The sequence below is a fragment of the Anarrhichthys ocellatus genome, unplaced genomic scaffold (assembly GCF_004355925.1).
Source record: "Anarrhichthys ocellatus isolate YVR2014 unplaced genomic scaffold, GSC_Weel_1.0 scaffold47, whole genome shotgun sequence".
NCBI classification, from domain to species: Eukaryota; Metazoa; Chordata; class Actinopteri; order Perciformes; family Anarhichadidae; genus Anarrhichthys; species Anarrhichthys ocellatus.
In genome coordinates, this window is record NW_022280077.1 from 2,649,690 (window position 1) to 2,665,325 (window position 15,636).

The 15,636-nt window shown below is 43.1% G+C and overlaps 2 protein-coding genes across 2 annotated transcripts in view; one reads left to right on the forward strand and one right to left on the reverse strand.

Moving 5' to 3' along the window:
- The window catches only part of tbl1x (transducin beta like 1 X-linked), a 17,749-nt gene extending 10,996 nt beyond the window's left edge, over positions 1-6,753 (forward strand). Inside the window, exons 2-15 of the mRNA XM_031869411.1 lie at positions 773-879; positions 1,436-1,581; positions 1,743-1,962; positions 2,782-2,914; positions 3,084-3,225; positions 3,338-3,401; positions 3,544-3,641; positions 4,266-4,326; positions 4,489-4,610; positions 4,715-4,789; positions 4,897-5,024; positions 5,858-6,023; positions 6,120-6,221; positions 6,384-6,753. Coding sequence (XP_031725271.1) covers positions 822-879; positions 1,436-1,581; positions 1,743-1,962; positions 2,782-2,914; positions 3,084-3,225; positions 3,338-3,401; positions 3,544-3,641; positions 4,266-4,326; positions 4,489-4,610; positions 4,715-4,789; positions 4,897-5,024; positions 5,858-6,023; positions 6,120-6,221; positions 6,384-6,410 — 1,542 coding nt within the window. The 5' untranslated portion in view covers positions 773-821 and the 3' untranslated portion in view covers positions 6,411-6,753. The remainder of the gene's footprint in view (positions 1-772; positions 880-1,435; positions 1,582-1,742; positions 1,963-2,781; positions 2,915-3,083; positions 3,226-3,337; positions 3,402-3,543; positions 3,642-4,265; positions 4,327-4,488; positions 4,611-4,714; positions 4,790-4,896; positions 5,025-5,857; positions 6,024-6,119; positions 6,222-6,383) is intronic.
- A 600-nt stretch (positions 6,754-7,353) lies between these two features.
- Positions 7,354-14,927, reverse strand: gpr143 (G protein-coupled receptor 143). Its single transcript, XM_031869412.1, has 9 exons — positions 14,515-14,927; positions 13,279-13,388; positions 12,864-12,958; positions 12,381-12,473; positions 12,089-12,198; positions 11,883-11,991; positions 10,961-11,078; positions 10,626-10,878; positions 7,354-9,160 (listed from the first exon to the last, which is right to left on the reverse strand). The coding sequence occupies exons 1-9, from the start codon at positions 14,915-14,917 to the stop codon at positions 9,057-9,059; spliced, it is 1,395 nt and encodes a 464-aa protein (XP_031725272.1). The 5' UTR covers positions 14,918-14,927; the 3' UTR covers positions 7,354-9,056.
- Between the last annotated feature and the right edge of the window lie 709 nt (positions 14,928-15,636).

Below are 15,636 nucleotides of genomic sequence, written 5' to 3' on the forward strand. Positions count from 1 at the left end.
GTGTGTGTGTGTGTGTGTGTGTGTGTGTGTGTGTGTGTGTAAACATTGTTGTTCCAGCTCCATCTACCATGTCCTCGTAAAGCATACGCGTGAGCCTTTGGGAAATGATTAACTCGACAGTATTTTTGCTATCAGCCTGAGGAAAAATACACGATGGAATTAAACAAAAAAACCTAATTGCCTTTCTGTTCCTTCGGCTCCCTTCGGCTTTGAGACATTCTCGATTGAATTGTTACCATGAGCTCTGTTAAACACCACTATTTGTTGAAAATAACTCCGAAGTGAAGGTCGTGTTGGCTGCTATGAATACATTGCCTCTCGTCCTCCTCTGTAATTCACTAGACGGGCAGTGGACAGGCATTTAATATCCTTACTTCTTTATCAGGGCTCTTGCCATCGAGATGGTTGGCCGGGTCACTAACGGGAAGCGCCATTCAGTCCTCAATGAAAGCCAAATGGATACAGACGCTCCCATTAGGCCGGAGAGGAGAGGTTGGGAATGCTTGTTCAGTACTAGACGTGGCTTTACAGGTGAAGGGACCGAGACAAGGGAAGGAATCCGGCAAGAAGGAGCATGTGGCGACAGAGGCTGCACATTAGAATATGTCGGCTCACGGCTGCGTCACTAAACAAGGGTCATGACAGATATACGTCTGTTTTTATTGGAGTGTGAAGGAGATATCTGTTTTTAGAATGGCTTAAAGAATATGTGATATGCGAGACCACAGAGCTTAATATTTACCTCAACTCCCATTTCTGATTATATTTTCAGGAGTGAGCCCCAACCTTCCAACATACCTCCTCCCCTCCATCGGGCTAAGATGAGTATTACCAGTGACGAAGTGAACTTCTTGGTCTACAGATACCTCCAGGAATCAGGTTTGTCTCTAAACACTGATACGTATGCTGAAAGATTATCTGACCATTCTCTGAGATATGTAGTTATTATAAACAATCTCGGGCGCATCATAGGCTATTATTTATGTTATGCGAGGTGAAACATGGCCGCTTGCATCAAGATATTTTCTCCTCGGCTTGAAGTGGATGGAAATATACAGAATGATAAAAGGAACAAGTCTGTTTGCGGTCGTCCTCCTTCAGCCAGATGGAAATAAACGGAGCATTCAGCTGTAATCCCAGCACCTTGTGGATGCTTTGCTCCTTCGATGTCAACATGCTGTTCACTTCTTCGATAGAATCCGGATCAATGATTCAAATCCTAGCTGCTGTATTTTATTACCTGCAGAATACAAGCCAATAGTAGGTCAACATTGCCATTGGCTGGCCTTATTATACCATGGGGTTCTTATATTCATTCACCGTCTGCTTTGTTTGTATCCAACAAGACTTTTCTTTTGAGTATTTGCGTTTCGTTTGTGCACATTTTGTGCTCGGCACTCTGCCTGTTGATGACTGAATGGTGTTTTGTTTTCAGGTTTCTCCCACTCAGCGTTCACCTTTGGCATCGAGAGCCACATCAGCCAGTCAAACATAAATGGAACACTAGTGCCCCCTGCAGCCCTCATCTCCATCCTGCAGAAAGGGCTCCAGTATGTGGAGGCCGAAATCAGCATCAATGAGGTGAGACCGGGGGAACCTCCCACAGATGTTTTCTATATAACACCCAGTAGGAAACGCTTTTCACGTCTATACTTGATCATTAACGGGGAAACGCAACTCCAGAAAAGTCACTAATGCACATTGCCTCATGATGCGTTATTTACCTGCTGTTGTCCCGACAGGACGGCACAGTCTTCGACGGGCGGCCAATCGAGTCGCTGTCGCTCATTGACGCAGTGATGCCGGATGCGGTGCAGACGCGGCAGCAGGCCTTCCGTGACAAGTTAGCCCATCAGCAAGCGGCCTGCGGCATGGCAGCTTCGACCTCTGGAAACCAGTCGAACGCACCAAAGAATGGAGAAGCCACCGTCAACGGGGAGGAGAATGGCACTCACAACATGAGTACGTTGAGTCTTCTAAATACCAATTATCTCAGAGTAGGAACTGACAAAAAACTAGTAGTTCAAATTGTAATCATAAAGGTTTTAATACAAAAAGGACAGACAAACAAATAGACAGACATCACCGTTGCATCCGCACTATGATATTATTCTGAATGTAGAACATTTTCAAAATCGCAGCAGGCAGGAGTTGCTCCATCTGTGCTGTGTTTTGGCTCTATGCTGTCATAAGGATGCAGCCTAGCGGTTGCATTGTTATTATTACCAAATCAACCGTTTTTCTACTTCAGGCGACAGGTCCAAATTATCGCACAGTTTTACACGGCGATACGAAAGCAGCTGTGTGGGTTTAGCTTCGTTTGTGAGTGAAACCAGAGAGGTGTCGATCAGGCGGCGGTCTAGACGAGGGCGACAGGAGTGGATGTTTGTGTCGGCACATCCCCGAGGAATTTAATCCAAAGGTGTGGGTGGTAACAGGAAGAGTCGGGTGTAAGGTTGCACTGCCTGTCTGGCTTTCACATATTCCTCTACTGTGACTTGGTTCTCATTATACTGTAATAATTGTGTGCACTCCCAGTGGGTCAGGGATACATAATGAAACATCACATACACTAGTAGACATACAGATTATTGTATTCTTCAATATCTTTGTTATTTAAAGGTAGCCATTCGCCACCTGCAACATTTATTAGAGGTACATTCATCAGCATTTTATGTATAGTACTCATGGCATGTGGTGTGGACATATGTGTGTTTGCAGTCATGTGTTGATGCAAATATTAACGTGTGCGTGTTTATCTGTCCATCTGGCTGCTCTCAGATAACCACAGTGAGCCCATGGAGATGGATGTAGATGTGGAGATACCAGCCAGTAAAGCCACAGTGCTCCGTGGCCATGAATCTGAAGTGTTCATCTGTGCCTGGAACCCCGTCAGCGATCTGCTGGCCTCAGGGTGAGTCCCCGTCTGTGCTGAAACAGATCTTTAGCGGGCTGGATGAGTCACACTGTATTGTATGCACGCGTTGGCCCCTTTTGTTTTGTAAGATATATGACCTCATAAGATCCATTGCTGACGGCTTATATTCCAACAATCCTTTTAACTGCGTTGGTCTTCTGTTCAGCTCGGGGGACTCCACCGCCAGGATATGGAACCTGAACGAGAATAACAACTCCAACACCACCCAGCTGGTGCTGCGCCACTGCATCCGAGAAGGCGGCCAGGACGTCCCCAGCAACAAAGACGTCACCTCACTAGACTGGAACGTAGGTTCCTGATCACCCGTCCGCATCTTTCCTCTTCTACTTTTACCTTTAAACAGACTGTGTAGCTTTAAAGACGGTTAAGTAACAATCCTGACATCTTTCCATCCGACAGAGTGACGGGACTCTGCTGGCGACGGGCTCGTACGATGGATTCGCCAGGATATGGACAAAGGATGGTACGTCCTCCCATCATTCCAGCACGGTGTTGTTTCCTCGGTCACTAGGTTTATGACATTGTTATTGTGAATAATGCAACCTCTGTGACAATTTTTTGAAGGATCATTTCTAAAAGAAATGGATATGGCTCTTATCCGTTAGGGAATCTGGCAAGCACCCTGGGACAGCACAAAGGGCCCATATTTGCACTCAAGTGGAACAAGAAGGGGAACTCTATTCTCAGTGCTGGTGTAGATAAGGTATTTCATAATGGCCCTCAAGCATTGATTTGTGTCTCAATAACAAGATCCTCATGTGTGTTTCTTTTCTTTTCTTTTCTTCACCAGTCCTAGGGCTTGAAATTTATTTTCTTTTTAAACATCAGCCAAAGTGTAAATCTGCAACATATACTTCTTCTGGTATCCATAAACTACAGCGCAAACTGCACCATTACCAGTGAATCTTCAAGATGCAGAACAGAGAAAGCCTGGAATCATTAGATGTTATTAAATATTTCACACGTTCTATCAGAGCCTCATTGTAACAATGAGGTATTTGGTTACAAGGTATTTGCATTGATTGCACATTCTTTCGTGCTACAGTGACATGAACTGCAGATAAACTTATTTTATGGAGGATTCTTTGAAAATAAAGCTGTATCAACGGGCAGATAAAAGAAAAATGATCTGACAAAGGCGCGCACACCAAAGACGATGTATGTGACAGCAGCTGACTGCATCAGTCATTTTCATTTTCCCTGCCTACCTATTTGGTGGGATTTATTTCAAGCCCTGGTAGTCATTCAGAGTACATGTTAAAGAACCCTTCTTTATTCTTCATAATGTTGCATTCGTAGTTTGAAAATACTCACTTCTATTTTCTAGACGACAATCATTTGGGACGCGCACACGGGAGAAGCCAAGCAGCAGTTCCCCTTCCACTCAGGTAAAGCCAGTTCACTATTTCCACCCAAACAATAAAAGCGAAATCATCGCTGTTAATAAACAGGATGTAAAGTGTTTCCCGCTGAGTTGTGGTCGTATTATTGGCTCGTAAACCTCTGAACCCTTAATGAATGCGCTTCATGTGCGTTCCAATATCCCACAGCCCCGGCGCTGGATGTCGACTGGCAGAACAACACCACCTTTGCCTCCTGCAGCACAGACATGTGCATCCACGTATGTCGCCTCGGCAGCGACCGGCCCCTCAAGACCTTCCAGGGCCACACGGTGAACAGCTGTTCTATGTTGCTCTTCTGACCTCGCACCGTGCTCCCTCCCTCCCTCCCTCGACAGTCACGCTAACGACTTTCGTGTTTTTTTTTTTTTTGCAGAATGAAGTTAACGCCATTAAGTGGGATCCGTCAGGTATGCTGCTGGCCTCCTGCTCCGATGACATGACCTTAAAGGTAAGACTAGCCCCTCAGCCTGTGGGGCCTTAAAGACGACAACAAACCCGCTGTGGTAATTTGTATTCAGTCAAACTCTGCTGTTGCTGTGTCTCCCTTGAACACAGATTTGGAGTATGAAGCAGGAGTCCTGTGTCCACGACCTCCAGGCTCACAGTAAAGAGATCTACACTATCAAGTGGAGCCCCACAGGCCCCGGCACGAGCAACCCCAACTCCAACATCATGCTCGCCAGGTGGGGAATGTCTCGCACATAACTCACATTTAGTACCGTATAGGGCAAACCACCCACGCTGCTCAGTTTTGAAGGGAAAGTCCAAGGTAGTGTGCTTAGAACAAACTGTGTATAATGTGGGTGTAAGACAAAATCCTAGTGCTGGTTATTGTCAGTGGCCTGACACCCTGACCCAGATGTGCATGCATGTGTAAATGTTCTAGTTCAGATACCACAGGAATTCACAGCCCAGTATACCTGCCTGTAGTTCACTTTAGCAATGATACTGCCGTCATTGCTACTGCTTGAAAGGAACTTCATAATCTTAAGTAAATGCCACCGTTGGAACAGTACTTCCAAATTTGCTCTCACTTGTTGCTAAGGGCACTCAGAGGAGATTAATCCTGCCTATTTATACCTCGGTGAAGAAGACGTGTTAATTGAAATCAGCCTCCCTTTTTTTTTTTTTATCATCATTTGTTTTCAACAGCGTCTCAGTGTTAGGGTCACAGATGCTCACGGTTTGTCAGTTTTTTTTGTGAAGTTCACACATTTGTTGAAACGCAAAGTGTGGCCTTTTTGTGTAGTTTTTCCTCCTTTAAAGGAGTCCGGCGCTAACAAAAACAAATGACGATCGGTAGCTTCTTAAGAAGTGTTATTGGTTCCTTTTGTTTCTGTTTATTAGCTGTTGGTGTTCATTCACTGCATCACAAATCTGGAAATAAAGAACGCTTTTTAAAGGCATCTTGCAGGCACAAAGTTGTTTTGGTCATATTCATGACTAGCACATGTTAGAAATCCTCGTTTCTACTCTCATATCTGACCAGTGCACTCTGTCTCCTTCACTCCCACAGCGCCTCTTTCGACTCGACGGTTCGTCTGTGGGACGTCGAGCGAGGGGTTTGTATTCACACGCTGACTAAGCACCAGGAGCCCGTCTACAGCGTGGCCTTCAGCCCCGACGGCATGCACCTGGCTAGCGGCTCCTTTGATAAGTGCGTCCACATCTGGAACACCATGGTAAGCGTCTGATTTACACGGCCCCAAACGGCAGATAAGATTCATTGCAATTGCTGTCAAGAGTTGTTCATTAATTCCCCTGCGCTCTTGTGTCAGACCGGAGCCCTGGTGCACAGCTTCAGGGGCACTGGTGGTATTTTCGAGGTGTGCTGGAACAGCACCGGGGACAAAGTTGGTGCCAGCGCGTCGGACGGCTCGGTAAGCCATGGCCATTTTGTCGATGGAGTGATTTGTTGCTCCTTTACGTCTTTACTATTTGGTACTTGTAAATAATATTGGCTGAAATAATTCATTACTAGTACTTGGAAGGCAGGCTGCTCAAAACGTATTAGTAATGCTACCCAATTCTTCACCTTCCAGGTATGTGTTCTTGACCTCCGAAAATAGCCGACTTGAGACTTTGATGAGTCCTGGAATGTGCAGCAAATTGCCTTTTTTCTGACATCAGCGAACACGCTCTCATTGCTCAAGAAGAGCTGTACGGTGGAGCGAAAAACAAAACCCCTCACAGGAGTACAACCAGATGACTGCAGCAGCCTCTGAGAACTTCCGTGCACCTGACAGTTTGTTGACGAGTGTTTTACGATACGCCTATTGGAAACATAATGGAAGCCGGTTAAGAGATCCCTGACAATGGACTGAATCCAACTCCCTGGGTGCATCCGTGTTTTAAAGGTTTCTAATGAGAAAGTGCTGCGATCCCTCCGGGCCACTGGTCCATCTGTTATCGGGTTGTAAGGGTGGAAAACACAAAAGATGAGTTTTATATAAAGAGAAAAGTGTTAATGAGACACGTGTTTGGCTGTAAGAGGGGACAAATTATGGAAGAAAGGTTGTTGTTGTTTTAGAATTGCTCTGAGCAAAATGTTGCCTCATGTCCAAAATGAACTGACGTGGGACGTGATAACGGTAACAATACTGAAGCACCGGTATTGTACGATGACAGGGTGCTTAACTTCTTCCCAGTGGAGAATAGATTGTTTCAAGAGTACTTCTTGCGTTGTTGTTTTTTTCCCACAGACGGACTTTTGAAAAATCCAAATTGAATGTGCCGCTGCGAGGTAGTTCTTAGCTCACGTCTAACATCAGGTCAACAGAAAGGAAAACCTGCCAAGAAAAACGGTCCTAAGCTCCTAAAATGACCTGTTCCATTCACTCGAGATTACAAAATGTCACTTTGTGGACAAGATGTGAGAAGTGTGGTTTACAAAGAGAATTTTCTCCCTTTTTTGGATGTAAATTTCAGAATGTAAAGATATGTAAATTAGATTAATACACAGACTTATATACTGTGTATATATGTTTATATACAGTACACATTATTGCCATTCTGTAGGGGCTCATTAATGGCTAGAGCTGTCACATCTTTGCTGATAATACGTGACGAGACCTCTTTTTAAATGAAGCGCATGCGTCATCAGCTTCTTTTAACCGTCTTTTTCAACTGGGCCAATCGTATCCAATGCATCGGGTTGTCTTGTTTTTCAAGGAGTCACAAATTGCTTTTTTCCACCATTAATCCCTGATGCCATGGAAGAAATGTGTGCCTCATTACCGGCATTCAGGGAGCTATCTGGTCAACAATACGGGAGGTGACAGTCATCGCAGTCTCCTGCTTGGTTCTCTGCTTTATCTTTGTATTGTTTGTGGAACAGGACATCACGGGATCACGCAGACCTGAGCAGGAAAACAACTACAGCTTCAGATAGCATCACCACGGTTTCTCTTTGGCACTTTCCTCTGAACAATCAGAAGGTGGAGGTCAAGCACAAGTCCTACTTTTGCTAAAAAAAAAGAATTTAAAAAAGAAGAGCTATGATTGTTCTTGTTAATGCTGTTTAAAATGCACGGGTTGTGAGTCGAGCTGCATAGGTGTGCACTAAGTGGGGGATCTCATGGAAAAGACAGAATCTTCAAATTAACTTGCCACCATTTTGATTTGCCTTTTTTTTGTTTCTGGTTCCCTTTCATTCAGCGTCTGCTGCAGCAATGTGAAGTGCACTGTTTGTAATGGTGGGAACAGCAAATGTTCAACTCTCGCTAAAAGTTGAAGGGCCAATGTTTTATTTTTGTCTTTTTTTTTTTTTTCTAATGTCACAATTGGATGTTATCGGGTGGTTCATCGTTCTCTGACTTTTTAATTTGCTGAGAGCCATTATTGTCTGTGTCAGACTGAGGGTTGGGCTGTGGGGTCGGTGGCCATTGTTGGCGCACCGAGGAGCTCCGGTGTGGAATAAGTGCTGTGACGGCTACTGTCTCTCTTGCACCTGGTCCAGGGTGCAATCACCCCGTTTCCATGACAAAAACGTTGAAGTCATTCAGTGTCTCAAATAAATCACTCTATTTTCATATCAGAAACCACGGAGCCTGTGTCTTGAATTCTGTGTTTTTCTGAGCACGGCAGTATTTTATTTGTCTGCAAACGACTTAAAAACATTAAGAAAGTGTCACCAACAAAACCTTAACAAATACTTTTGGAATTGAATACAGTATAAAATAGATGTGTGCAAAAATACAAGGTGAACAACTAGGAATACAGTAACTTTGTTAAAAAAAGAAGTCTAATTAGCTTATTACGTTCTGTGTGCTTTGAGAGCTTAATGACAGGAGTGCACATCACAAAACCAGCACACGTCTAATTGCCGGGAGATATTTTCCCTCAAGCACATTTTTAAAGGTCAGCCTGTGAGTTAATAATGTAAAAATGTGATGTTTGTTCTGTCGACTGACTGCTACAAGAGACGGTGAAGTAGCTTTGGGACTGCTCAGCTGCTGTACAGTTAATGAGTCTGCGATGTTGCACTGCTGCAGACGGATTAAACAAAGTTTAGGAAGGAATAAAAGGCTTAGAATAAAGACTTGGACTTACTTTGTTGTACCAACTAATGACATCTCATGACCAGTTCATATCTGGGGGGGAATCTCAATGGGATAATGGCAGCTAAGAGGAAACAATGTAAAACAAAAGTGGACGAGCACAAGAGAAATGTCACACAGGGAAGTAGAGGGAGGCGGGTTGTTGATCACCCCCGGCTAGTGCCTTACAGAGTTCTCCAAGGATTCTTCATCAGCGGCTACATCCTCATAGTCTCGTAGATCGCTGGAAATGTGGATTTCAACTGTACTAGACTCTGAACCTAGCAAGACAAGATAGGGGTAGATTACTGCACAGCTCAAACTGCTTATCTATTGAGATATTCATCTTGCATTTATACATCCCTCCTTCACAAATGTGAGTGTGCATTGATTCACAAATGTATTTTGGGAATTATTTGCAAATGCAGTCTTTAATGTGAATTCTTTTTTTTAACGTATTGCAATTTAGAATTGTGCCATGTTTTGTTTTTGTTTTTACTGGCATTTGGAGGTTATATAAATGAATGAAAAACAAAATAAATCCTTTAAAAAAAAATCCACTTTATTTCTAAAGACACTGAATGGTGACACAAAACACTGAATAGCCTTAGTACATGTGATCCACATTGTGCACAAACAAAATGGTATAAAATGCTTTTATAAAATCATCCTAAAATACATTTAATAGTTTATGAACAGGGGTTTTTGTAACATCAGATATTTTCACATGTCATAGTAGAAAAAGTGTGGTTGTTACTAATATCTAATATCTTGCCTGGTCTTTTAAAGCAGCTTCATGGACCCCAGCGATCGTTGGTTTAACTATTTACGCCTGTGCTTGTTCTGCTGTAACATGTCAAAATGTCCTGTGTCATCACTCAGTGTTACTAGAATGAGTTCATAAATATTAACTTTTGTATTAAATGCACATCGGTGTTCAATCTTCACTCAGTTGCCCGAACATTAGATACACCGAGCTCAACCTAAAGCCTTGTAATACAACAGTCCTGCAATAAATCCTACCTTGAAGGTTATGTTAGGTGTTCCCCATAATTATATCAATGAGGGTAAACTCAATATTCAAAACACCTCTCAGTATCATACAAAACAATTCAACAGCACAACAAACACTGAACATTTTAACCTTCATGAGGGTTTATTACTGGGCTGCGTTAGTCTTCGCTAAAGGTGTCTCCAATACTCCGGCATCTGATTGCATTTCATCTAAAAGTTCAACAGCTTTGCCACTTGCTCTCTGCATATCCTCTTATTCTTATCCATGATGACACTTAAAGCTCTATGTGATCACATGGCACAATTGCAGCGCCTTTAACAGAAGGTCAGAATTTGCCACCATTATGAAGTTGAACAGTAAAAAAAAAAAAAAAAAAGCATGCCCTGTCAGCTACAGTACAGGTTCAAAAAGTCATTTTAATATTAAAAAAAAATCATCGCAGAGCTTTAACTGTATCCTGAATCAATGTCTCCAGAGCTGTGTGCCACTGATGTGAATTTAATCTCCACTAGAAAAAAAAAAAAAAAAAAAAAACTTGCCTTCAGACAGTTGGGGCAGATTCCTCAGTGGATGATATCATGCTATAATGATGTCATCCTAAATAAAATACACTACTTTTAAAGAAGAGGCATTCCAGCCACCAGGAGACACCATACAGGATGCTAATGCTTTATAGCTTCACCATCCCTGGTATACCGGTGAGCTGTTACTGCCACTGAAATCCCTGTTACCTTCTGAGAGGACGCTGATGGCGTCAGAGTGGTGCTGTCCGTTGCTCGTGTTCTTCTTGCTCTCCTGGACATGACTCTGGTAGAGCAGAGTGGTTCCCACCAGGGGATTATTGGCTGCTGCGTTAGGCACCGAAGTAGAAATTGAGTCCCAGGCCAGCTCCCTCCTCTGCTGCAATCTGAAGTCAACATCGAAGCCTGTCCAGCCGTGAAAGGCCAGGGTGTTGAGGAGCGCTTGCATGGGGTTCAGGATACCCTGAAAGAGTGAAAAATCAAGGTGTTAAGACTTTGCTAAAACTAGTGTTCTTCATTCTGTGCGTTAATGTTTTGAAACCCACCATGATAAACCATGTGATGAGGGCTGCGTTTCTGATATTCCTGAAAGCGTTATCGTCGATGTCTGTCTGCATCTCCAGGTAGAAGAGGAGGCTCTCGTTGATGATGTTGGGAATCCAGCTAAAACATCAACAGGCCTCATTAGCATCAGCAAGTCTAGCAACACAACATGCTTATTCTCATCAAATGAATATGCATATCCAGCTCTAGACATTCTGTGGACTAGCACACAATGAGTGTCATGAATCTGCTGAGAGTCACACTAGATTATCTCTAACGCTGTAATGATCGAGTCACTGTGACTTTATGCGATTAGTTCACACTTCAAAGCTCGTCAATGAAGGAATGTTAATTCACTTCATAAATGAATTGGTATTCAACCAAATAATGATAATATACAACTTATAATAACATTCACATGGTCCGTCTAAGAAGTAGGGAAACATTTTGGGAGCTATGCCGATTCACAAACAAAGTGTAAAAACAACATCATGTGGTTTTACAGGGTGTTATGTGCCGCATAATATTTCTTGGCCCGTCGCAGTAACTTCCCGGAGACTTTTTGTCGTTGTGAGGTTTCCAGGCAACCGGCAAACCAAGACTCGAGGAATTTACTGTAAGCGGCCAAGAAAGTCTGGCACATAACCACCGTGAAACAACGGCATGATTCATTTTACTCTTAGGTTTTCGTATGGATTAAACAAAACAAGATATAACATGTTAACTGAGCTTTAGTGGTGCTGGTTGGTCTATGTGCTTTGTCTATGTCTATGTGCTAAGCTTAGCTGACTACTGCTGCTGACTGACACCACTCTCATGTCTGTACAGTAAACATGAAGTTACAATCTTCTAATTCTCAGCCAGATGAATAAATATAGTCCTATTCCTCTATGTTCATCCCTTTGATGAAGAATGGTAACATACCAAATACAGAACACCAGCATTATTTTAAAGAAGCGTATTTTGATCTCATTGGCCAGCCGTCTCTCATTTTCTGTGTAGATTCCTTGTCGTCCTTTTAGCAGAGATGTCACTAGAGTGGAAGGACAAGAGAGGTGGATGTTTAAGCCCATGTGCATGTGAACGAAAAGCATTTGACACAGAGAGATTTTGAAGGGCAAGGAACTGACCTGCAGATATGGTCCGATTGAAGAAGACGGGATTGGCTACAAGGACGAGCAGCATAGGTGCGTATGTGGTGAGATAGTGCGGGATGGCGTGCTGGAGACCTTGCTCACAGCTGCACAAACAAAAAAGCAACAAAATAATGAAATTAGCATTGGGAATCACAGCTCCACAGTGCTAAACAGAGATGTTGTCATCGTTGCCACAGTGACTGGTATTCTCGGGCTCTTGCAGGAGAAAAGGCAAGTGACACAAACGCTGAAACGGTGCATTTAAATGAACAACAAAGCATCTTACTCAGAGATAGATGGGTAGTAGAGCATGGCCACTCCTTCAACACACAGCAGCACAGCCAGACCCCATGTAATCATGTGGTAGAGGATAATGGTGCTGATGGGGAAAGAAACCAGTCATGAGACTGAGCTCACAACACCATGCTGCAGCTCTTTATCTCGAGGTTTGATTTTTTTTTTTTTGTTTTCTGTGCAGGAGCGCCCTGCAAAGGGATTAAGCCCATTGAAACACAAAAAGTGTGTAAAACTTAGTGCACCTTCACTAAATGTTTTCTCTACAACAAAATTCAAACCAGTTTCAGGGAGTTTTCAAATGGAGTCATGCAAGAAGAAGCATTGCATATATTGCACAAAGTGAACATAAGTGAGAGGAAAGTGTTTTACACATTAAATGACACATTCTCAGATCAGTTTAACGCTCCCGGTCTACGGGAGGAGATGTTGAGGTGATAATGAACGGTAGATGGAAGCTGAGGGCTCAGATCACCTGATTCCTGCAGATGTTTTCACAACCAGGAAGACGTCAACAGCGTAACAAAAGGTCCACCAAAAAGACGCGCTGAAAAACAACTGGATCCACATCTGTAACACATAAATGAGATACGATACGCTTACTCTACAGGTCACAAGATAATTGTAATAAGAAGAATGAGTAATTGGGCCTCGCTGTACTGTGATCTGTAACCCGACAGTTTGAGAAGACACAACAGTCGGCCGTGCCCATGCTCGCTGAGCATGCGTGGCATTTTGCAGGATCAATGTATGATTAACAGTATAATGTGTTTGATTTCCCGCTACAGTCCCCTTCGCGTCATCTGTCGAGCATAAAGCCATATTGGTGCATTTACCGGAATAAAGCCTTAACCGAACTGTGAAGCTTTGTCAAAGAGCGTCATACATACTGCACTGCCAACGCAGAAGGCCCCAGGCCAGGCATCGGTGCTGTTGGCCACCGAGACGCGGTCGATGATGTTCGGCAGGCCCAGCCAGACAGAGGACCTGACAATGATACCTGGAGGAGGAAAACGAACACGTGATCTCTAATTGTTAACTGCAACTCATTAGACGAATCCTACTCCACCAGCGAGAGGAACAAAAAATAAACAGTCTGGTTTCAATTAACATTTAGGCATCATTTCATTCTGTATTATTAAGTGTGGTAATTAATTAGATTCAGTCATGGGAGTCCTTTTAATAGCAGCCTTATGTCATGGAAATATGAACCACCTCCAGGTGTGTTTTATAGGGGTGTTTCCATTTCCTACATGAGACTCTTCACCGTGGGGTGGGAAAACGGGAGCTCTCCCAGAAACTTAATGCGATGCAGACTACATGCTGTTGTGTATTTGTATTTGTTTTTAAGTTGTGTCAGGGGTGTGCTTCAAAGCTGTTAGTTCGCAGTGGAGGGTGAGCCTCGCTGGGCGCTAACTACGCAGTAATACATGACTTCATCTGCCTCCTCTTTTCCAACCGAGCGCAGAGGCAAAGTGACGGATGAGCAGCTCAAGTGTCACACCGGTTCTGATGGAGTTCAACAATGTGAAACTAATTTGCAGCCTTTTGTGTGTTATTAAGTGTGTAACTATTGCTTGCTTTGTTTTAAGAACAATGCTGCATTCAGATCAACAGGGAAAAAAAGGGGGTTTGCAGAGGTTAGGAGTCATCCATGACTCACATGAGAGGCTCATGATTCATTCTTTTGGTTCGTAGTAAGCAGCTTCAGAACTAATAATCTTAATATATTGTATACAGATTTTTTCAGGGTCTGTGTTTAGATTTGTTTGTTTGTTTAGAGTTTATACTTTAAGTTTTCCATTTGAAAAGAGCGGGTCATTCTAACAACCTGTACAATTGACCCAATATGTTGCAAAAACTCATGAAGGATTGATTTAATACCAAAATCACCTTTCTTTCTTTTTATAAATTACGTTTCCCATCGCTGTACAAACGTTTAGTTTGATGTGTTCTCTCTGTTTGCATTTAAACCAGGTCAGACAGGCAAATGCAGTGCGTGCACCGAAAGGGTTAAAAACAAGATATTTGCGTGCGTAATTACATCCAGCAGACAAACTCCACGTTATGAAACTTTCTCTCAGATTCGATACAAAGTAGGCCTGTTCCAGCAGTTCGTTCTTTACCTGTGCATCCCAGTATGTCACATATACTGATGATGAACAATATCCGCGAGGAGGACGCGGGCCTTGGCAGCGGGTACTGTCCGAGTCTTCTGTATCCTTTGCGCTTTGGCAGGATTTGTAGAACGGCGAAGACGAGACTGAGACTCGCGCTTCCCAGACCCAAAGCCCCGAACAAGACGGGCTGGAAGGTGACCACGAACTCTGTCGCCGCGTCTCTGTTCGGGCAGCAGAAGGTCTCCAGCCGGGGGGATGCCATGACGCGCTGGGGGGAGAAAGTTACAGAGACAAGAGAGGGGAGCGGGCGACGGACGGTGTCAGGAGAAAGAAGAAAAGGACAAGAAAAGGAGAGGAAATGGTTGAGTGTACATGAGCCGACTGAGAAATCACGGGGTTGAATCATCATGTGCTTCCATTTAATCCCTGCAGTTGTAGTTTAACTGTGCCACACTACAAGAAACCGACAATGGGCTGTTGTGTGATCTAGGTGTATGAGTTCAGCAAGCTACTGTATATTTGTATTAGTTTATCCAATTAAAGTATTTTGCTGCACTTGACCTGTTCTGCATCCCTGGTGAATATACACTTTAATATATATATATATTTTTTATTTCATATACTTTATTCTACCCCCAAAAGCGCTGCTGAACACTGTAAAGAACAATTTTAACATTTAATAGTCACAACATATTCTGTAAATATAGACGCTGTATATTATTATAGCTCCACTCAATCAATCAATCAATAAATCACACACTTACTTTGTTGCTAAAGGGAAACTGATAATGCAGCAGAAAACAGAAACACCAGATAGAAAACACAAAGCACCTAAATATAAAAATCACAAATACAATACAGAGATAAAACAACATGTTAAACATTTAAAGAACAAGTCAAGTTATCAATACAAATCATACAATATTTGTTATTTTAGATTCTAAATGGCCAGCCTATATGTGGCTTAGCTATAGTTAAAGGCCATCCATCCATCCATCCCATTAGCATCACTATATGTGGTTGTAATCTGAGACACCATAATAATGATAACCCTGGCTAATCACCTCTGCTTTGTGGGTCATGTGTTTGTGATGAGAGAAACTGACGTGTCTAGTTTTCCACATGCAG

Bases quoted from the DNA above. Each gene is read 5' to 3' on its own strand.
- gpr143 (XM_031869412.1), bottom strand. From the start codon at position 14,917: ATGATGATTCAACCCCGTGATTTCTCAGTCGGCTCATGTACACTCAAC. The intron at 10,879-10,960 runs GTGGGTTTCAAA...TCACTCTTTCAG, and splicing joins TCATCACATGGTTTATCATG to GGTATCCTGAACCCCATGCA. The intron at 9,161-10,625 runs GTAACAGGGATT...TTGTCTTGCTAG, and splicing joins CATCAGCGTCCTCTCAGAAG to GTTCAGAGTCTAGTACAGTT.